Source organism: Pollachius pollachius, assembly GCF_949987615.1.
Source record: "Pollachius pollachius genome assembly, chromosome: 13".
NCBI lineage: Eukaryota > Metazoa > Chordata > Actinopteri > Gadiformes > Gadidae > Pollachius > Pollachius pollachius.
This window is the reverse complement of record NC_136946.1, coordinates 5,396,811-5,419,792: the sequence shown is the minus strand read 5'-3', so window position 1 is coordinate 5,419,792 and position 22,982 is coordinate 5,396,811. Positions and strand designations below refer to the sequence as shown.

General features: G+C 47.0%; 3 protein-coding genes across 3 annotated transcripts; 2 read left to right on the top strand and 1 right to left on the bottom strand.

The window, feature by feature from the left end:
• Nucleotides 1-4,390: 4,390 nt before the first annotated feature.
• On the top strand, nt 4,391-6,279 carry apoea (apolipoprotein Ea; the record flags this gene model as incomplete). The annotated part of the gene is made up of 4 exons (XM_079749024.1): nt 4,391-4,433; nt 4,581-4,710; nt 5,251-5,538; nt 6,006-6,279. 4 exons carry the CDS (start codon nt 4,391-4,393, stop codon nt 6,277-6,279), a joined length of 735 nt encoding a protein of 244 aa, XP_079605150.1.
• A 749-nt stretch (nt 6,280-7,028) lies between these two features.
• On the top strand, nt 7,029-14,558 carry msto1 (misato mitochondrial distribution and morphology regulator 1). Its single transcript, XM_079748984.1, has 14 exons — nt 7,029-7,208; nt 7,572-7,689; nt 7,913-7,982; nt 8,086-8,161; nt 8,366-8,417; nt 8,754-8,904; nt 9,438-9,552; nt 9,922-10,056; nt 10,751-10,903; nt 11,469-11,600; nt 12,328-12,512; nt 12,842-12,946; nt 13,128-13,240; nt 13,768-14,558. Exons 1-14 carry the CDS (start codon nt 7,125-7,127, stop codon nt 14,037-14,039), a joined length of 1,761 nt encoding a protein of 586 aa, XP_079605110.1. The 5' UTR covers nt 7,029-7,124; the 3' UTR covers nt 14,040-14,558.
• Nucleotides 14,559-17,290: 2,732 nt separating this feature from the next.
• Nucleotides 17,291-22,553, bottom strand: srsf4 (serine and arginine rich splicing factor 4). Its single transcript, XM_079749279.1, has 6 exons — nt 22,377-22,553; nt 21,646-21,788; nt 20,140-20,312; nt 19,651-19,859; nt 18,731-18,808; nt 17,291-18,310 (listed from the first exon to the last, which is right to left on the bottom strand). The coding sequence occupies exons 1-6, from the start codon at nt 22,481-22,483 to the stop codon at nt 17,728-17,730; spliced, it is 1,293 nt and encodes a 430-aa protein (XP_079605405.1). The 5' UTR covers nt 22,484-22,553; the 3' UTR covers nt 17,291-17,727.
• Nucleotides 22,554-22,982: the final 429 nt, after the last annotated feature.

Here is a 22,982-nt window from a genome sequence, read left to right as displayed (position 1 = left end):
ACATTATTGACCATTAACTTTGATCCAAGGGGCCTCACAGTGATTTCAGATCCATTAAGGACTAAGGTTGGGGTGATGGCATTTATCCCAAGGATATCTACTGGTAGACTTGGTGAGGACATTGGGGAATCGAACCTAGAACCCTTCAGCTGGGATCCAAACCCCCTAGCCAACTGAGTTGACCAACCTGCCCGGTTTATGTTTGTCTGGGGACTTGTGTGTATGCAAAACAATCCAACCGGAAACCAATAAAGTCCAGACGCTGACCTCCTCTCCTCCTGTCCCCCGTCTCCTTCTACCCTCCACAGCAAACTCATCTCTGAGAGCGCCGACGTCGTGAACAAGCTCACCGTGACCCTCCAGTCCCAGGTGGCGCCCATGAGCCAGGAGCTCCTCGCCAAGGTGTCCCGGGAGGCGGAGCAGCTGAAGGGCCGCGTGGAGGGCGACCTGAGCCTCCTGAGCGCCCACCTCCGGCCCTACACCGACGAGCTGAAGGAGGAACTGGAGAGGCGGATGTCCGAGATGACCGAGGCGACCGAGGGGGTGATGCCGTACGCCCGGGCCATGGACGCCGACGCCCTGAGGTCCGACGTGCGGCAGAGGAGCCAGGAGCTGAAGGAGAGGCTGGACCAGAGCATCCTACGCATCCAGCAGCAGATGGGGCCCCTGACCGACGAGCTGAGGCAGAAGATGGACCAGAGCCTGCTGGAGTTCCAGAGGAACATGGAGCCCATCACCCGGGACTTCCAGAGTCGGCTGGCCCAGAAGACCGAGGAGATCCAGAGAGGCCTGACCCCCTACGGGGAGGACCTGAAGAGGACCATGGAGGTCAACTCCCAGAACCTCAAGGGGCAGCTGGACCTCCTGTGGAAGACCGTCAGCGAGATGAGCAAGTGAACCGGACCAACGCAGCCTCTCGGATCCCCCTGTGGGTCAGAGTAGCCTTTTGCAGTATTTGTTGATTCCGTCCTGTTTATGTGATGACGTTGGGGACTAGGTCATAGCCCTGGGCCGCAGAAGAAGTGCAATATATGAAGGGTTTTTAATTCGGCGGTATCATAGTTTAATGCTTTGGACGGTTAATATCGAACAGCATTTGAACAAAGTCGGATTGTGTTTACTTAATCACACAGGAGCCTCAAAGTGTCAAGTGCATGTCTGTCAAACGACAATAAACCGTTGACATGTATCTTCTGTTTGTATCTTTTTCTGTTGTGTGGAAAACAATACTGTACTAGTTCTACAAAACTAAAAATATCAGACTCTACAGGAAACAACACTACTTGGTTCAATACTACACCATTCACTTCTAGACTCAACCATTCAACATTAACTAACAGTGAATGTTTATTCATTCAAAAAAAGACCAAACCGTATCCGCCAGATGAAGTAATATGATTTGTGTGTAAATCAATTTATCAATGATAGATCATTAAAGGTCTTAATTGATTGTTTCTTCATCTCCAGAATGGCTCAAATAAATAAGACAGGTCTGGGAGATTTCCTATTCTGTTTGTGTTGAAAGTAGATTACAAATTACAAATATGAACTAAAACTAAATCTTAGTTTCCGGTCATTTTCCTCAGACCTCTTCTTCATACCCCCAGGAATCAGGGACCACACAACCCTGAGAGCTGTGTGGTTTCTGTCGGCCATTATGGTAAACTCTGTCTCTTTCAGAGATAAAGCACTTAAAAACTCAAGCACATCAAATCCAATGAAACACCACCAATACAGGGTCGCTTGGCTCACAGACGGGAGGTTTAGGGTTCAAACCCCGGTGTCTGCAGTCTTCCTGTACGCATCTTTGAGCCAAACGATGCTATGAAATGGGTGGATGGTCAACGTGTACTATCGCCACTAGTTGAATCTATTGCCCATGACCTGGTACATAAAAGCAGAATGACCAGAGATATCTAAAACGTCACATTCATGAAATGATGTGCTTTTAAATATCACAAATACAACCTTGGGATTGAGTAAACCACTTCTGAAAACATTTGAACCATGTTTCTACAACGTATTATTTATTTATTATAGATTAACTATGCATTTATAGCTCCTCATGGGTAATTCATATTCAATAAAATCAAATCTAACTGGATTACTCATTTTGGTTGAGTAATCTTTGGTTGGCTCTGGTCCTGCAGAAGGTTTCTCTGTGACTCAGCAGAAGCAATGGTCTGCTTGGACTATCTTTTGCGTGTCACTTGGATTAGGAGTTGAAGTGACCTTCAATCTTTGTTTTGTTTTCTTTGGTAGACCTGATCACATGATAGTGGCCTGATGGAACCCAAACCCAAACAATTCGCTATGTGTGTGACACACAAAGTTGGTATTAAATATTCTGGTTGTTAATGAGGTTTGCTTGTTTGTTAGAATCTGGTGTTTGCCTTTGTTTCAGTTGTGATGTTGTGACCTCAACAAAACCCAATTAGAATGAAAACCCTGATTCATACAGATTGGTTGGTTCCGATATATGATGTTCAAAACATACAATTTATTGGTTAAAGACCTAGTATGGATTAAACACATTACAATTATTTAGCTGACACTTTTGTCCATAGCAACATACAATAAGTGTATCAACAATGAAGATAGAATCAGGCGTACACACAGAATTCCTCCAATCAGCAAACCTTTTTTCAGGGCTACTTACTTAAAGTAACCCAACTCTCTGTCCCTGAAAACCTCAATCAAAGCCAGAAATCGAGGAGCTATCAAGAATTCAGATTGACATTTTGACAGTCACATCAAATCAGTTACAAAATCGTCCTATCATCCCCTTAAAAACTTAGCAAGACTAAGATGGCTGATGTCACCCTAAGACTTACAAAAACGAATACATGCCTTTATCACTAGTAAGCTTGATAACGGAGAACTCAGTTCTCCGTCTCATCAGTAGGGCTAGAACCGAGCGAAAAGACTACAACCAAACGTGAATTTACAACCCTTTCCGTTTCCGGCCAACGAGCAATGAGACTTCCAACAGAAATCAATGGGATTTACAAAATGCGCTAAATGTGCAATAAAACACGATAGAAACTGTATTTCGCAACGATACTTGATTCAACCACTCTATTTCATCCTAGACAAACCACAAACGGGGCTCAATGTTCAAAATACCAGAAAAAACGAATAGCTCACAGCAACATATTGAAAAAAAGAACTATGAACTAGTTCATTTTTTGGAACTGTGAACTTAGTTCAAAATTTTGAATTATAAACGTTTAACTGAACTAGTTCATTTTAAAATTTGTGAACTGAACTTTGAACTAGTTCACGTAGAAAGTGAACTTTCCCAACACTGACTACAGCTTGTTCAGAATGCTGCTGCTGGAGTTCTAACAAAGGCAAAAAATTACACACATTACACCAATTCCTAAATCGTTACATTGACTCCCTGTATTTAAATTAATTTATTTTAAAATCATGCTGCTCATGGTTTACGGCCAATGTATATAACTGATATTCTTCCAAGGCATAAGCCTGCTAGACCACTAAGATCATCTGAGACCAACTGTTAATTATCCCCAGAGTAAACACGAAACATGGGAAAGCAGGATTTAGTTACTCTACAACCAATAGCTGGAAGAAACTCCCCGAGGATTTAAGACTTGCCCCAACTGTGACCACTCTTAAAACAAGACTGAAGACGTTTGCTTTAGCTTTCTACTAAATCTTAAATACATTGCACTTTCTACAATGCATTTCTTAACTTTGCTATTTTATTTTATTATTTTCATTTTATTGTTTGTGAAGCACTTTGAGTCTGCCTTGTGTATGAAAAGTGCTGCATGAGTAAAGGTTCCTTAGAAAAATAATAAATACCAATCATTCAGGAATGTATTTGATAAAACCTGTCAATCATCAACGTGTCCATGCAATTTATATGGTTGTGAAACATGGAGCACAATTAATAAAAACATGCCAATAAAAGGTGACACGCCACAGTCCATGCAGAGAACTTCGGACAGAGGTTTGTCGCTGACATTTATCGGATAACACTATCGGCCAGCAGCTTAAATACAAGCCTGGTCCGTCTCTGTCCACACACGGGATATCCCTCAGGTGAGTTTAACCTAGACATGGGAATGGACAAATACTCATTACAATTATGCTTGTATAACCTTACATTTATGTGAGGTTGTACATAGGGTTAGGTTAGATGAGGGTTAAATGAGGTTAGTTTTATTTTGCCAGGTCTTTGTTAACTGTAAATGATTAAAAAGACTACTAATAGTGAAATAATTGGAATCAAGGCAATTAACAAAAAGAATTACATGTATCTGATCATGAGTGTAATTATTATCTGATTATTATTGTTTGAATTTGGCCTTGATACATAACTAATGAATCATTTAATTCCAGGTGTCTTTAAGGATTCATCATGAAGTTCTTGGCTGTGGTTCTCGCCCTGGTAGCCTTCTCAGGTAACACATATTGGATTTCCAATTCATCATCAACTAAAATGTCCAATGTTGATCGTGTGGTTTAATCCCTTGACTCACTTTCAAGTCGTGTTCAGGAGAAGCGTTCGTTTGCTAACTGACTAAATGTAAAATGGTGGACCCAACCAGGTTGCCATGGACGCATGCTGCCCCAGGACGAGGCCTGGAGCTCTTGGGAGAAGGCAGTGGACCGTATAAGGCAGTATGTCACAGACCAGGTCGAGGAATTCCAGAAGACCGAGGTGTTCCAGGAGATAGAGTGAGTTCAGCTTTCAGTTCTTCGGTTTAGAGGCTAAAGAGGGATTCAAGTAGGGGAACAACAAATACGTGGCAATCATACTCACTTTGTTTATGGGTAACTTATGGGGTTGCTTTACCCTAACATTACTGTTTACTACTCAGTCATGAAACAGACGGCAGGGCTGGGGCATCTAGTGCAGGGATCGCCTGCCGGTAGTCTGTGACATTGAGGATCGAACCCAGAAGCTGTAGTGTGTTTTTTGTCAAAACCCCCCTGACCACTTCACTATCCTTCGGTTATAGCGCCAACCGATCACAGGCCAACAACCAGACCCCAACTGGGTTCAAAATGTTACCGCAGAAAGACTCAGCAGCATATAACCCTAAAGGCTTAGTTATGGTTCCACGTCGGCGCATCGCAAGGGGGTTTACAGACCCCAGATCACGTCCTTGCGTCCACCCATAACTGAGCCTTTAAGCCCCATAAACCCCCCCAGACCATCCGGCCCCGCCCTTGAACCCTAACCCCCTGTCTCCCGCCCACCCCCACCCCTTCCAGCCTCATGACCCAGGACAGCCTGTCCGAGCTGGCCCTCTACCGGGAGAAGCTGGCCAGCGATGCGGGCCCCTACACCCAGGAGCGGGCAGAGCAGCTGGCCAGTGACCTGCAGGCGCTGGGCCAGAAGCTGCGCACCAACATGGCGGACGGCGGCGTGCGCGCGGCCGAGTACAGCCAGGAGCTGAGGAGCGTGATGGAGCAGACCGCCAGCGAAATCAGCTCCACCTTCAGCACCTACGCCCGCAAGATCCGCAAGAGGGCGCACAAGGACGCCGAGCAGCTCAACAAGTGAGTGGCGGCAGGCCCAGTGAAGGGCTGGGGCGTTAGGGTTGGACCCCCCCAGACCGACTTAGGGGATAGGGGAGGGTCGGAGAGATGGAGAGGTTTTTTCATTTCATTTCATTTTTTTTTCATTGTTCAGCGCACATTTTTATCCAAAGCATCTGACAGTGAGTTAAGATAGATGAAGGAGCGGGCGCATGGGTTAGGTCTCTATTTGGTGATATGGCAGAAAATTGTATCTAAAGCCTTTTAGAGTGAATTCCGATGAATGAGGCAGCAGGTGTATAGGCTAGGCCTCTCACTATTTGGTGATATGGCAGATTGCCAGATTCTTTAATCTTAAATCGTTTTAAAATGGATTCAGATCCAGGCCATAAATGAGCAGGAAGGCTTTAGACCCCACTGCTTTACATAGGCCATAAATATCGACAAACCATTCTCAAAGCCTCTTTTGCTCGTCACTATTCCACCAGGAACGTCGCCGCCTACGTCGAGGAGCTCCAGTGGCGCGCCTCGGATAACGCGCAGAACATCCAGACCAAGATTGAGCCCTTCTTGGCCGAGGTGCGCGACAACGCCGCGGACAAACTCAGCACGATCGACCGCCTGCTGAAGCCCGTAACCGAAGACGTGGCCGAGAAGTTCCAGGAGATCCGCCAACAGTTCGATAAGACCGCAGAGAAACTGCGCTCCGTCCTGGAGGACAAGGTGGAGGAGCTCAGGGAATGGTCAGGCGCATTCGCATAGACGCAAGACCCGATGACCAAAGACGCCTCACGCAGCCAAAATACTTCTGCGTCCGCTTCATCTGTTTAACATGATCTATCAATATCTTGAGGTTTGAAGGAAGTGTTTCATTCCATTGCATCATCATGATCAATGTGTCGTTGGCACCATCCACGAACATTTAAAATATCTGAAATCACTGCATTCATCTTTCTCATTGAAACATCTGTGCGGTTATGCAATAAAAATCATCTCAGTTCATGCGTCATTTTCATTGGCTATGCATCTTACACTTTATTCTTGTAAACCCACTTTGAGAATCCGAAGCATAGTTTGAACTAAGTTTCAGCATTCAAGTTCAACTTTTCTTTCAGCTGACTGGTGATGAAGAACTGTCTATGATGGATACTGTCGGTTGCAAGCAGCAGATGGCGCTATTGCAAACGCCACCTTACAGTAGTCACAGTAGAACAATAAATAAATAATACAGTTGTACACTCTGTGTACTATTTCTTTGCATACAAAATATATACAATTTCAAAATAATGTTCATACATATGTTTAATTTGACTATTGAAATAAAATGCAGACCGTTTTCACAGTCCCCCCAACTCGTCTTACCTCTCAGATCGTCCGACACGTGAAGCCATGGCACAATGAAACCAAACTATGACCGCCGGACAGCCAATGACATCCCGCTGTCCCGCCCACCCCGACCAATAGCGTGACAGACCGTTCGTGGTTTACATCCGCATTTGGCTCACGTTCGGTAGATCCAGCAACAAACGTTTTACGCCGTAAATAGATAGTCACGATGTTTAATAATCTCAGATATGTTTTTAATCTGAAATGCTAACACCTCCGCGATGAGTAGCCTTTGTAAAGAACTCGTGACGCTCCAGTTGGGACACTATTCCAACTTTGTAGGCACACATTGGTGGAATCTGCAGGTGAGGATGGTTTTGGCCAACGTTAGTGCGTAGTGTCCAACTTAAACATGTGTTGGACAGCATCCACATGCATACCAAAATCGTCCAGATATGGCCATTATTAGCTGTGGATGGGGTATTCACAGCCGAAACAACGGCTCATAATCATAACGTAGGGAACATTGGAGTGATTTTGTTGTATCAGTAGACCTGGATTGTAAAGGCTGTGTGGGATTATTACTAACATTATTTGGACCATGTTCTCCCGTGTGTGTATAATGTGTGTGTGTGTGTGTGTGTGTGTGTGTGTGTGTGTGTGTGTGTGTGTGTGTGTGTGTGTGTGTGTGTGTGTGTGTGTGTGTGTGTGTGTGTTTCCACCTTTAGGATGCCTCCCTGTCTGAGGAGCTGGGCGAGATCAACAGCGATGTCGCGTTCCGTGAGGGCCGGACGATTGATGGGCAGGTCACCTACACACCCAGGCTCATTGCCATGGACCTCAAAGGTAACCTGTCATTTGCATGCCTACAGCTTTCATAATTACCTATTAAACAATATACCTGTACTCTTAGACTGTTTGTATCATCGACGTGGTTTGTTTACAATGAGTCGTCAGTCCCGTTGGTATCTTGGTGATATGAACGCATCTGATGTTCACTGTTTGCGAGCATACAGACAGACTCTAATGCACCACAGACTGTATTTTTAACACTTCTTCTCTACCACAGGAAGTCTTCAGACTCTGCGACAAGAGGGGTGTCTGTACAGCACAAACAAAGAAAGCTCCCCCATTTCCTGGTAAACGTGCTTCAGCGTTTTTGTGTGTTTTTGTGTGTTGTTGTTGTTGTTGTTGTTGTGGTGGTGGTGTGTGAACTGTGGGTGCGTTTGTTTTGCTGTGCAGGGAGGGGGCTGTCACCATGCACCAGGAGAGCCCAGTCTCAAAGAACCCCTTCCTCCTGGACCTCGACAAGCTGGAGGTGATTATTGTGGGATGGATCCAGTTCTGTTGCAGGCCTTCCTGGGATCTGTAACTCTGTGGTCTTCCAATATGTAGAGCCATCCCCTCCTCATGTAGTGTTTAGTTTAATATGCTAAGTGTAATGTGATGATCTGCTTCCTGTATATTTAACTGAAAATAATGTGATGCTTGCTCATTTAATGAGTTTTCTGTTCCCTGCCAGACTGGGGTGCTCTTGGCCCAGGTTGACTCCAGTGACCAGGCCAATTCCTCAGGTACAAAAAATATTTTATAAGCAGAACATTTCTTTGTCGTAATAGCAAAAAACAATGTACACTTCCAATCGTTAAACATATATCAACACCATTAAAGCTACGGTATGTAATTTATTTAAGAAGCTTTTCTTTGAAATATTTTGTCGATATTCTCATCACAGTCTGACAGCAATAAAAAAATCGAAGTTTTTCGGCCAGTTACTCTACAAATCGAGCTGACCGGCCGGTTTCTGCAGATTGCCTACCCAAGCTTTAAACCATTTCTTTTAGCCATTTCTTCCTCATTGTCAGTGCTGAGTCGTAGCTTCCGAAGGGACATGCTGTCTTGTTTAACAGGAGCTTTTGGCGCGGGTAGCGTGAACCGGCAGCTGGAGCGCATGGCTAAGAGCTACGCGCTGGAGGGCAGTGTCCGGGTGTGGTCAGACTTCCTGCGGATACACCTCCATCCTCGCACTGTCTCCGTCATCCACCAGTACAACCACGGCGGGTAAGGAGCAACCTGAACTGCTTCACTAACCTAAGCGAATTTATTAATTCACTGTTTGGGATGCTGTGTGTGTGTGTGTGTTTGAGAGAAGATCTGAAAGTGCGGTATTTTAAGGAATTTCTTTATGGGATCTGTAGTTCCCTAACCCTTTTTTTAAATACACCTTTCAGTTTGTAGTCCAGTTTAATTAAATTCAGTCGGATTCAACTAACTGTGTGTGTGTGTATGTGTGTGAAGATCTGAAAGTGCTGTATTTTAAGGAATTTCTTCATGGGATTTGTAGTTCTTTTTTTAAATACACCTTTCAGTTTGTAGTCCAGTTTAATTCAATTCAAGTCGGATTCAACTAACTGTGTGTGTGTGTATGTGTGTGAAGATCTGAAAGTGCTGTATTTTAAGGAATTTCTTCATGGGATTTGTAGTTCTTTTTTTAAATACACCTTTCAGTTTGTAGTCCAGTTTAATTCAATTCAAGTCGGATTCAACTAACTGTGTGTGTGTGTGTGTGTGTGTGTGTGTATGGGGGGGGGCAGGGAGACCCACCGCCTGGAGGCCTTCGGCCAGGGGGAGCCCATGCTGAAGGGTCCCCTGCTCGAGGACTTGGAGGACCGGCTGCACTTCTTCATAGAGGAGTGTGACAACCTGCAGGTACACAGCCGCACACCGTGTCAACACACTCCTGCATCCAGCCGCGCCTCGTTCTTCGTTGGGTTTTCTCGTTTGATCGATGTTATGAGCTTGTGCGTCTTGAGCTGTATTTTAGATGTTTTAGGTTCGTTTTTATCACAAGATTTTATTCGTCTGACTGTTTCTTCTTGATTGCACTTTCGAAATGATTATGTTCCCCTTATTTATTTATCAATTAGCCTTCTGTTGTATTTTCGGTTGCTCAAAAGTGCATTTGTACGTTCGTATCGAAACCAGTTGAGTGCAATCCATTCCGCGGAGGAAATAGTAACGAGCCTCCACTAACCCTTCCCTCGGTGTTCCCCTGTGCTCTCGTTGGTCCCACCCCAGGGCTTCCAGGTGCTCTGCGACCTGACCAACGGCTTCTCCGGCCTGGGGTCAAAGGTCACGGAGCTGCTCCAGGACTCGTACGGAGGAAAGGGCATCCTCACCTGGGGGGTGGTCCCCGTCACTCATCCTGACTCGGTGAGCGGATTGGCTTACAGCTTCCCAAGAGGAAAGAGTCCACTTTTGGCAGAAGAGCCACCAGAGATGTAGTGCCAGGGGCGTAGGAATGAGTTTAACATTGGGGGGGACACATATCGGAAACCTGACAGATCCGTTAATGGTTTGAACAGAAATGTGTCATCAATTAACTACACTGAAAAAATTCACAAATATATTTTATTCTACTAAAAAGATACATTTGTAAATATAAAGGAAAACACATTTTGAATGGCAGTAATGAACTGATAAATATCAAATCAATTCTTTAATTGCTCAATCATCCAGTTTTTTAGAATAAGAAGCGGTGACAAGACGCTGTGTTGCGCTTTTAAAATAAAATAAAATATTTTTCTCCCCCGGTATAATATTTAGTTGGGACAGATGCACCTGTCTCCAATATCGGAGGGGACACGTCCCCTCCGTCCCCCCCGGTTCCTACGCCCTTGTGTAGTGCAGTCAAATTATCAATACATTCTCGATAACAATTAATAATTCTCTGTGTTCATTAATTCAGTATTCCCATTGCCAGTCCTCAAACACACCAATGAAATACAAATTAATTCCATTTGAACCAACCACCGGTCGACCACCACGACACCACCCCCGTTCCCCACCACTGGTGGCTCCTCGTCGTTGTCTCGAGTCGTAACGCCGTCGCTCTCCCTTCCCTCAGACCCCGATGAAGGACACCTACCACGTGATCAACACGGCGCTGGGCATGGTGCACATGGCCAACAACAGCTCCTTCTTCTGCCCCCTGACCCTGAGGGGGGGGCTTGGCAGGCGCCCGGGCCCCCCCGTGGCCTTCCCCCACCTCACCTACGACGTGAGTGGCTCTGATCCACGTCGAAACAAGGGGGAGGCTCCGCCCTGGTGTATGATTGGTGGATCAACATCCTCGGTGGACTGTGCCGTCAGGGGAAGGGCTGGAGTCGGGTCGATCCATCGTAATTCAGGGTGGCGTCCCACTCTGTGATGTCCCAAGTGGATCGATTTTTCATGTCTAACCATTCATATACAGTGGGCATGCTCAGACTTAGTCACGTCGTTACCTCGACATCACAATTACACTGCATCGTAAGACAATTGAACTGGCTGGACAGATGGGTCGGCTTAGCTCAGGAGGTAGAGCAGTTTTCTTGTAACCGAAAGGTTGCTAGTTCAATCCCTCCTAGCTGAGTGTTGACGTGTCCCTGAGCAAGACACTTAACCCTAACTGCTCCTGACGAGCTGGATGTCGCCTTGCATGGTTGGCTTTGGATAAAAGCGTCTGCTAAATGCCCTAATTGTAATTGTAATTGACACCTGACGGTGAAACAAAAGGCCTCAACGTCTCCGAACTCTCATTTGAACCACCGTTCTGTACTCCCTTTGGAACCTCCCTGGCACAGCCCTCTCTGTGGTACCACTCCAGCTCGGTCCTGGCGCTGGCCCTGGACGCCCTGACCGCGCCCTGCCGCCTCCGACAGAACGGCGTCCCGGTGGGCCAGATGGCGGACCTGCTGACCGGCTCTGGGAGAAAGGTGAACCACCAACGTCATGTGGTGATAGAATAGAATGTATTCATTTGTCATTGTAACAGATGCAACGAAATTAGGTGCAGTCCTTGTTCAGTGCAAAAACATTATTGAGGTATGCATGAATAAAAAAGGATATGAATATAGGACTACTGTGCTACTACTGATGATGATGATGATTGCTTCCAGGGATTAGCTCCTCCTAGTCTGGTTGCAGGTGTGCTAGTCGCTGAACTCCAAGTGTCCCACTAGGCAAGGCTAGGGGTCGGGGTGGAGCTACGTTCTTCTTCCGTCTAGCTGGTTATGGTTCGGTTCTGGGGAAACATTTAGGGTAGGCAATACCTGATGGATCTCCAGGCAGCCATGCGATTGGTTAAGCAGACCTGGTAGACCCCGCCTCCTGGCGCAGTGGATTGGATGATGACGACCAACTGTGTTTTTAGGTTTTCTCTATCACGCCATTGAGCTCCAAATTCTCTTCTCCGGGACTTGACCATGGAAAAGAGTTAACTCTGTTGGATTGAGCTATTAGCGACTTCGTATCCATCTCTGTTGCTTTAGTCGTCTGAACCCCGTCTTCCAGCGTCCCTCCCCAAGTAGGAGGGACCCAGTCTTCCAGCGTCCCTCCTCCTGGTTGGAGGGAGGTAGCCTGGCCCCCCCAGGCCCACCCTGGCTCCCCCAGGATAGCCTTGATGGAGCCTCATCCTCTCATGCTCCTCGTTCCGTCTTGCAGGTGGTGGCTGCATACGGCGCTGTTCCCTTACCCATGATGCAAGGCGCCACGCTGCCCGACGCCCTGAGTAGCTGCGCCAATGCGTTGCCGTGGAGACCCTTATCGTCGTGCCCGGACGGCAGTGGCGGTCGGTGTTTTGCTCAGCTGCTGACGCTGAGGGGCCTGGATGAACACCGCCTGGTCAGGTAGGGACCTGGTCTGACTGTTGACTGCTGTGGTTTTTACTGTTGCTGTGGTCTGACTGTTGCTGTGGTGTGACTGTTGCCATGGTTTTACTGTTGCTGTGCTTGCTATGTTACTATAGCTATGGTTTACCTGTTGCTATGATACTGTTGCTATGATGTTGTTGTGGTATTACTGGTAGGTTATGCTGTTTCTATGGTATTGGTTTTACCACTGCTATGGCTTTATTGTTGCCATGGCTTTATTGTTGTAATGGCTTTACTGTTTATAATGATATTACTGTTGCTATTTTATTACTGTCGACGTTCATATTATTTTATTCTGATTTCAGCCGTGCGCTCCCTGGGCCACAAGCCCCCAACGCTCTACACGGGCTGAAGAGTGGGGAGGACGTACTGGCCTCCTACATGGCCTCCTTCTACCCTACTGGTGATCTGTAGGTGTCCAACGCACACGCACGCACACACTCACGCACGCACGCACGCACGCACGCACGCGAAACGTGGTTAAAGAAAAAAAACAAAAAAAACTACCATGCATGTTGGAATAAACCATTTTTTGCACTTTGGAATGAACAATGTTTCCTATCGAATCCTCTTCCTCTTGCCCCCACACAGGGCCATGCACCTGGTCTCCAGCCCCAGCCTGTTGACCCCGCCCTTCCCCCAGGTCTTCAGCCCAGACCTGGGGGAGCAGGGCTGGCTGCAGAGCCGCCACCTGGCCCCTGGCGGTGAGTACCGACCCACTCCCCTCCCGTCCGCTCTCCCTGCCTCGTGCCAGTTGAATCATGGCAACATCATGGACGCTCTGAGGTTACGCGTCAGCTGGCGGTGGGCCGACCATGAACTCGATTTTCATGTTTAGGGCTCTACTTGTCAGTTTGAAGAAGTCTGTAGTAACACACATGGGTCAAAGACTGACAAAGCTTCTTAGTGATTGTTTTAGAGGCATGTCCTTAATGAGCAGGTAGGGGCGTCTAGGGTGGGGCTGTCTACAGGTAGACCGCGGACTCTGGGGTTTGAAGTTTGAACTGGTATCTTCACACGGTACTAGTGGAACACCCAGTCTCTGCTGTAGACTCTCACAGAGCTCCCTTCTGATCTCTCTCTCTCTCTCTCTCTCTCTCTCTCTCTCTCTCTCTCTCTCTCTCTCTCTCTCTCTCTCTCTCTCTCTCTCTCTCTCTCTCTCTCTCTCTCTCTCTCTCTCTCTCTCTCTCTCTCTCTCTCTCTCTCTCTCTCTCTCTCTGTGTATCTACAGACGTGACCCCCACCGTCTCCTCTGTTCCCGTCCTCTCCTGCCTCCAGTCCGGCCCGGCCCTGGGCCCCTGGCTGGCCGAGCTCCACCGCGCCGTGGGGGCCCTCAACATCCGCCGCCTGGCCCCCAGCTTCCTCTCCCAGGGGCCCGAGCTGTCCGAATACCAGGAGGCCCTGGAGCAGCTGCGCCTGCTGTCCCGCTGTTACCGCGACGACAACCGGGGCGCCGCCCACTTCTCCTCCGAGGACAGCGACGACGACGACAGCGACGACTGACGACAGCCGCTCGGCAACCACGCGAGGGACCCTGACGACGGGCTCTACGGCAACAGAATGATGAGGTCATCACGGTGGTCATGAGGTCGTCATCGTCATCGGGAGGACGTCGTTGTAGCGCGATTGACGACGTCGTCAGAACGTGGACGATGACGTCATAACGTGGACGATGACGTCGTCATACGGGGGACGATGAGGTCACACAGTGGAGGACGATGATTATGATGACGATGATGTCATCATAAGTTGAATGGTCATCAGCACTTAACTGTTTTGCTGTTGCATGCCGCCTCCTAATGGCTGTGAGTCAACAGAAGAGTATCAGGCGCAAAAGAAGACTTATAGGAAAAGAATATAGGAACAATGCATAAAAGTTGGCGCTTTCCTTGTAAAAAGAACAACATTAACCACATCTAGGTAGTATAGAAGGATTTCGAGTTCATGGTAAAGTAAAGTAGTAAATAAGAGGGATTGATCGCACATAAGGATGAAGAATGAATGGTTGTTACTGACTAATTAAATGTGTTTTATACTACCGGTTACCCCGTTGTTCCTGTTGTCAATATTCTTATTTAGTGAATGTCTAAATATCCATCTATCTATAACAGGGGTTTTCAAAGTATGAGAGAGTGAGCCCCCCCTCAGAGAACAAATTTCAGCTGAGTCCCCCCCCCAAAAACATGTAATAAATCCCTGTGTTTTGAAAGATCTTTTAATATTTTACACATTTTAAATATCTCTGATCATATCTTAAACATTTCTGATCATATTTTACACATTTTAAATGTCTCTGATCATATTTTTGAAACATTTTAAAGATATCTTTGAAACATTTTTGAATCGTTCTAATGATCTTTGTGCGTTTTTAAACACATTTCTTAACACATTTTAACATCTTTAAGCATGTATTTGCTTAACTTTTTTTAAATACATTTGAACAGCTTAATCTGTAAACTGCCAGTTTAGCATCCTTTTTAGCTCACCTCTACTTTAGTGGTAGCAATGAGTTTGCGTCTTTAGCTGTGTTCGAAATCGTTCCCTATCACGGATATAGCGCACTATATAGCGTGCTCGCCATTTTGTAGTGGTGAGCAATTCTCAGTGGTAAATTTCATTCACTATATAGTGGACTTAAAATACCCAAAATTTGAGTGAACATACGATGTTGCCTACATGTTACTCCCGTATACCACAATGCAATGCGGTCGTGTTTTTCCGGAGGAGAAGAAGAAGCTGAATAACCGCAAAAAAGAAAGCCGGAGACTCCATTTAATGATGGAGTCTCCGGCTTTCGTTTAGAAATGTCAACAATTTATTTGCGATTTAACATAGAAAATGTTACATTCAAAATTAATTTAAAAAAAAACTTGATCAAGGAAATGTAACACTCAACATCAATTCAACCTCCAGCTTCCCTCGTGGGTGCCCGGTTTGTTTACAGGATGTGGGTGCATCTGTCTGCGTCACACAAATACCCGGCGCATTTACTGACGCAAATGACGTTTAGAAATGTTCAGCGTAGTGTCCGAATTCTCGTTTTTCGTTCCCTATATAGTGCACTATATCATGAACACTATATAGGGAATAGTGAGTGAGTGAATAGGGAACGATTTCGAACACAGCTTTTGACTCTGCGTCTTCGCGTTTTTTTCTGTTACTTTTTCTGGTTTATTTTTTCTCACGTCGCGCCCCCCCTGAGGAACTATAGCGCCCCCCAGGGGAGGCGCGCCTCACCGTTTGAAAACCACTGATCTATAACCAAAACCCGCCTCTTGAGGGCGCCAGAACACAGCCAAACAGCATGAACGCCTGCATGTTATAGGTTATCGGTCACAAAATAAGGTTAGTAGTCATACGTAACATCCAATTAGTCAATTCGCACTCCACGAATTTCTTCCACAAATCTGCTTCGATGACAGGTTTTCATTCGTCATTGTAACGTGTATGATTTCGACGTATAAGGTAATTTGGATGTTCAGTAATGCGTTTTATTGAATAGGTAACGTTAGTTGTATTATGTTTATTTTACATTATGTGTCCACGCCAGGAAGTTCAGTTTGACTAACGAGCTAAAGACCCTTTAAGTCGACTAGAAAAACGGAAACCTCGCATCCCCGCTGTGTTTTTATTGTCAGGTTTCCATTTTCGTCGCACGTATTTGTTTGTAACTGCAGTGTATTCCTAAACCATGAAACAAAATCAAAGTACACTTTATGTCTATCTATCTCTAAACTGGATAATGGCAAGTGGTTTTGGTTTCTACAGTTCCGTTGCATAAAGCAGCTAATTATTGATTAACAACAGGGTGGTTAACCAAGCTCGTTAAAAGTCGATAGAGAATTGTGTTTTGTGTCGAAGTAGATAGACCGAAGTGTTTATAGCGTCGGTCGAGACTCGAATCCGAGTCCATGAACTTGGAACTGTCCTGGGATTATTTCACAACATACAACGAACGTTTGGAAGTCCTAAGGAATACTGTTGGTCATATGTTGTACAAATTCTACATTCTTTACGATGTACAAACACACGGGCTAGTGGCGCAATGGATAACGCGTCTGACTACGGATCAGAAGATTCTAGGTTCGACTCCTGGCTAGCTCGAGTTTTTGTTTTATTTTTGAGAAAGTTAAGTTACCAGTCTATATTTAGCACCAAGTTATTAACGCAACGGAAAAATGGACTTGGGGTCAAAGGATGTAGTATATAAGTTTATGTGTGTTTATGTGTTTATGTGTTGATGTGTACCGTTGCATTTGCCGGCGGTTCAAAAATGTTTTTAATCGGTAGAGAAACCCCAAATTTGATGAGCAAAAAAAAAGCTTTCCAACTTCCAGCAGCATTATTTTTCATTATAAGTTGCTCTATAAATTCATTAACACATTTAATGCTGCAAATATTAATATCATTACCCATGGTGCTTCCTCAATTAACGAGTGGTTTAACCCCAGCATCATATGAATTGGACAATATCGAAAGATTTTGTAAATTGAACCCCCGTGTAGGTCAACCTCCCCAGAATTAAACAATTACTAATTTTTTGGATTAATGGTTCCATACGATTGGCTGTGGCAGGCCGACACTCTGGTCACTTCGTGAACACAAACTATTTGTTGCTGGGATCCTAACTGCTCCTGACGAGACTGGGATGAATCAGCCCAGTTTCTTTTTTCAGTGGTTATGCATCCACACTCATGCATGTTTACAGTGCAACCAAACAATACATAACAAAAACGACATGCAGGACAACAAAATGATGTTTTAGTTTTTTATTCTGAAAGGAAACAAAAAAAGGTTTTCTAACCGGCTTGAATTCATAAGAAAAAAAAAAAAAAAAAAACGCCTGACCCAGCACATTAATGGAACAATGCAAACCTGTGATAAAACCCCCCTCGCACATTTTATCCACTTAAAAACACATAAAACTAGGCTTTCAACCCCCATTACTTTGCAAACACCCCCTTGAGAGACTATCTGAAAAAATATCCACATTAAGTCAAATAAAAAAAATGAAGCATGTCCAGAGAGGTGACGTTGAGACGGAGCGGCAAGGGTTCTACAGCTAGTCATTAAAAAACGAACGGGAGAGAGACGGGGGGGGGGCGGGGGAAGGTAGACAAGGGGGGTGGTGGGGGGGGGGAACGCCTCGGTAAAGGTAAGGGGGCTCGCAGCAGACAGTACCGTGACGGGACTAGGACCGGGAACGTGAGCGGGACGGCGAGCGGGATTTGGACGGGGACAGGGAACGCGAGGCGGACCGGGCTTTAGCAGGAGTGGGCGAGCGGGACTTGGACTTGGACTTGGAGCGGGCCCTCTGCTTGGCCTCCGCGGGGCTCCGGGAGCGCGAACGGGAGGCCCCGCGCGGGGCGGGCCCCTCCTCCTCGCGCCCCTTGGAGCCCGACTTCCTGCTGCGGTCCTTGACGTCGGAGCGGGAGCGAGAGCGGGACCTGGAGCGGGACTCGTCCTTCCGGCCCTTCCTCACCTCCTTCTTGGCCTTCTTGCTGCGGGGGCTCCGGCTCCGGCTGGTGCTACGCGCCTCCTTGTTCTTCAGGCTGCGGCTCCGGCTGCGGCTTCGCGCCTCCTTCTTGGCGCTGCGGCTCCGGCTCCTCTCCTTGTTCTTGGCGCTGCGGCTCCGGCTCCTCTCCTTGTTCTTGGGGCTCCGGCTCCGGCTGCGGCTTCGCGCCTCCTTCTTGTGCGAGCCGTTGGTGCGCTCCTCCTCCTTCTTGTCCTTGTTCTTCTTGCTGCGGGAGCGGCTTCGGGAGTGGGACGCGGCCCTGGAGGGGGGCGGGAGGGACAGTGCAGAGTCGGTGGTCGTTCAGGGGTTGCACGCGGCGGCTCCACCGTGCTTCAACCGTGATTTAAAAAGGGGACATGTTCTACCACCGGGTGGGAGTGTGACTAGCCGTTACAAGCCTTTTACAAAATCTGCGTCTTCTCACATCACTAGCGGGCGAGTCCGGCTACAAGTGTGCTGCATAGACGAGCAACGTTTGCTGCAGTCCACTGGGTAGGCTGATCTATCAGCACAGATCTAGGTGGACACGCCCACTAGGGATGTCAGAAGACAGATTTTTTTTTCCAGAACGGCTTGTAAGGGCTAATCACACTCCCACCCGACGGTACGACGTGTATCCCTTTAGGGGGGGTCATACGGCTAAACAGACCACCGTAGCTCGAACGCTTTGAGGACTCACCTGGAGCGGGAGCGGGAGCGGCTGCTGCTGTCGCTGCGGCTGCGGCTCTTACGGGACCGGCGGCTCCGGGAGCGGGACCTGGGGGACGGGTTGGACACACACACGCTGAACACACACACGCTGGACACACACACGCTGCGGGTCGGGCCATAGTAAACTCTGCAGGCGACGACGTCAACGGAGGAGCCAGTGAAGGGGCACTTGGCCAACACGTGGTCGGAAGACGAGCTCCACATTAGTGTGCAATAGCCCGGAGTTTGAAGGGCGACGAGAGACGACCGGCTCAATAGATGCTGTTCACCAGCAGAGCCATGCCTCGCTTTAGAATTGGCTATCGGATTGACGATCAGTAAATTGATCCACCAGCCTGACGGGGACGCAGGGCTACGGCCGACAGAATGAGCCCAGCTCCCGAAGGAGCGCGTTTCTCTACGTTTCTCCAGGGTCAGTACCTGGAGCGTCTCTCTGTGTGTGCGGTCAGTACCTGGAGCGTCTCTCTGTGTGTGCGGTCAGTACCTGGAGCGTCTCTCTGTGTGTGCGGTCAGTACCTGGAGCGTCTCTCTGTGTGTGCGGTCAGTACCTGGAGCGTCTCTCTGTGTGTGCGGTCAGTACCTGGAGCGTCTGTGTGTGCGGTCAGTACCTGGAGCGTCTGTGTGTGCGGTCAGTACCTGGAGCGTCTGTGTGTGCGGTCAGTACCTGGAGCGTCTGTGTGTGCGGTCAGTACCTGGAGCGTCTGTGTGTGCGGTCAGTACCTGGAGCGTCTGTGTGTGCGGTCAGTACCTGGAGCGTCTGTGTGTGCGGTCAGTACCTGGAGCGTCTGTGTGTGCGGTCAGTACCTGGAGCGTCTGTGTGTGCGGTCAGTACCTGGAGCGTCTGTGTGTGTGGTCAGTACCTGGAGCGTCTGTGTGTGCGGTCAGTACCTGGAGCGGCTACGGGAGTAGGAGCGGCGGCGGCGGGCCCCGGGCCGGTCTTCGATCAGCCTGATCTTGCGGCCGTTGACCTCGGTGCCGTCCAGCTTCTCCAGGGCCCTCTTCATGTCGGCGTACAGGCGGAACTCGATCACGCCCTCGTTCTTGCGGCCTCGGTTGGTGTCGGCGTACGTCACCTCTCCGGCCTGCCTCATGTAGTCCTGAGGGGGTCGGTACGAGACAGAGGAGGGCGTGAGTGACACAACCCTTCAACGACGCCAACGTCGGACGGCATGTGGTACACTAACGTAGCATTACACCGAGGGTCACTCGACTCAGGTCAACCAAAAGCTGAACTCTATTTTTCCTTTCTCAGCGCATATTATGATCATTCTACAAAGCCATATATTTCCACATTAAGGGGACTCTTCAACAGGCTACCACCATATGGTAATATCTTCATGTCAACAACAAACGTTTTTGGATTATTGATCGCCGTACCTTGAGGTCCTGCCAGCTGCAACGGCTAGAGAGGTTCTCCACAATGAGGCGGTAGTCGGTACGGGTCGGTGGACCATATCGGTCTCTTCCACCGCGGCCATAGCCTCCTCCACCGCCGCCTCCACCACCCCCTCGGTCACCACCACCTCCTCGGTCGCCACCGCCGCCTCCACCTTTGCAATTGGACAAGGGGAAGACGCAGGGCCAATGAGGGCGGGAGCGTTGCTGAGACACGGCCTCAAAGCTCCTGACGGCTAACACACTACACACTGCTCATTTAAGTCTGGGACAAAACGAAACCATATGGGGGCAAATCAAAAGCCACAAAACTACAGGGTAACAAATACACATTAAGCAAGGGGCATATGTATTACAAATGTTTTAAAAAAGGACTACAAAAGATGTCTAAGCACTAGCCCTACAAATGTATATATTTGAATTGTATTAGGTCAAATTGAATATGCCTATGCTAGACATAAAAGTATCTGATTTAAAAAAAAACTATGTACTTACGAGGATACTAAGAAAAGTTTCTAAACTATCATACTAGCAAAAAAAAAACATTTCACTGTTATGAAAACAAAATGTTCTTTTCAGGCACCTATAAGAGCTGAACCCACATCTTTTCCTAACCCCATGGTATCCTCACCACCCGGCCAGGGCTTAAGGGAAAAGCGGTCTTCATTCTCAATGGCTCCCTTTTATGGACTGCCCAGGGGCCCAGAATGGTCAAACCACACTCTTGGAAAGGGGGACACCATGGCCAGCAATAGGGGCGGGCAGTCGGCAAAGGACTCTTTCAATTAAAACATTGAGGTTCTTTGTTAAATCTTTTACCTTTTACAAATCGACAGTCAATTTAAAATGAGAAAGAAATCCTGCTTTTTTTTTAGCAATGTATTACAGGATACTTTACATCATAAAATACTAAATATTACAGCATTTATTTTTGTTCCAGAAGCAAGTACATACACACAATGCCCATCTGGTAATATTTCTCAGTAGCTGCATAACCTGTGGAAAAACTACCCCAGTCCTACTAAACATGCGGAAACCCAAGAAGTCTTTAAGTCATTGGTGGCTCTGTTGCATATGACTGATTCAATAGACCCTGAGTGATCATCTGCAAGATTAACATGACTAGACCTAGGAGAAGGACTAACATAAAACCGAAATTTGTCAATACAATTCCTAGATTTTGATTAAAATTACTTTATATTCGAGTAGAAAATAAAAAACTGGGATGATTTTGCTTAAGGGTATCAAATTTTGTATAGATATATTTTTGTTTAGTTTAGCCGACGTCGATTACCAACCTGTATAACGGGCCACTTATTTATAAAATAATAAACTGGATGCACATCAGCCACCAAGGACACGCTTGGTAAATCTACCGAGATAACAGCATGCCTATAGACGCCAAACTCCCATTAACTGGAGCAGACGGCCACGCAGACTACCGTTTCCCCTAACATTTGAGAGAACAATGTTCCACTTGATACTCACTTCTTCCGCCGCCATAGCTCCCATCCCGGCGAGGTCCTTTGGTGTGCTCAACAATAACCCTCTCACCACACAGGTCCTTCCCGTTCAGGTCGTACACCGCGTCATCCGCATCGCGGGGGTCGTCAAACTCAACGAATCCATAACTGTACACAGACGGGAGAGAATGATGATTTGAGAATGAGTCAGTCATAATTCCCAATATATTTATAACGGTCTTCATTCACTTCCATGGTCAAGGTGAACTCGCTTTAAAGCGCACCGATTACAATTAAAAAGGCGGAGCCAAGATGAAATTTGCTAGGATAATGGACAGTACATTCATATTATTACATTATAGTAGATCCGACCTACAACGTCCGAACGCCACACAACCACGTTTCCTACATTGTTATATAACAACTATGCTTAACAAATGGCCACGGATATTCATACCGTGTCGGAACATGGCGGCCCTGTGTGTTAGCACCGGGGCTAGCAGATTAGCATTCATTATGTAGGTTAGCCAGCCAAAACTCTTCTCTACTCGAAGCAATCAGATTAATACGACGTGCAGTACATGCTCAACATTAATAGCAAGACGAGTAGGCATTTGCACACACTGTTCGCGGAAGAGACGAACACATTATTCGGCTTTCGCTGGTTCTGTGTTTTGGGCCTAAATGTGGAGAAGGCCCCGAAACCAGCGTCGCGCTAAGCGACAAGAACAATCAATTCAAAAAAAGATTAATTACCCGTTTTTCAAGTCCACTTCGAGTATCTTTCCGTATCCCTTGAAGAACTTCTCGACATCCTTTTCCCTGGCCCGGTAGCTCAGTCTTCCGATGTAAACTCTAGACATGTTTAGAGTGTGTCGGTGCGGCGAAGACGACGAACACACTTGCACGATGTCGTGCGGCACGCCACAAATACGCGCCTGCGCATTGGTGGGAGGGTCTTGGATATTGCCGCGCGCGCTGACGCGGGATCCGGTCCCAGTGTCTCCTCTCTCGCTCGCTCTGCTTGTTTGGTGAACTTCAGTGCAACAAATACTTCTGATGCAATGTTTGCCTGTTTTTTTTTTGTCGACTGGTTATCTATAATCATTAACGAGAGAGTTGTGCGTTTGTCAAGAAGTACATTTAGAGGAAGAGACATTCATTTGATCGGCGTGTGTTGTGTGTGTCACAGTTGGCCCTAGGCCAAAAGTGTGGGAATTCGAGCTATTATATGTTATATCAAGTAAGCTACACACACTTTGTGTGTTACATTACAATTACATTACAGATACATAACTTACTTCAGTTTCAATAGTGTTTAGTGTTAGTCTTGGCTAATTTTGACCCCTATTTAAGTCTCTA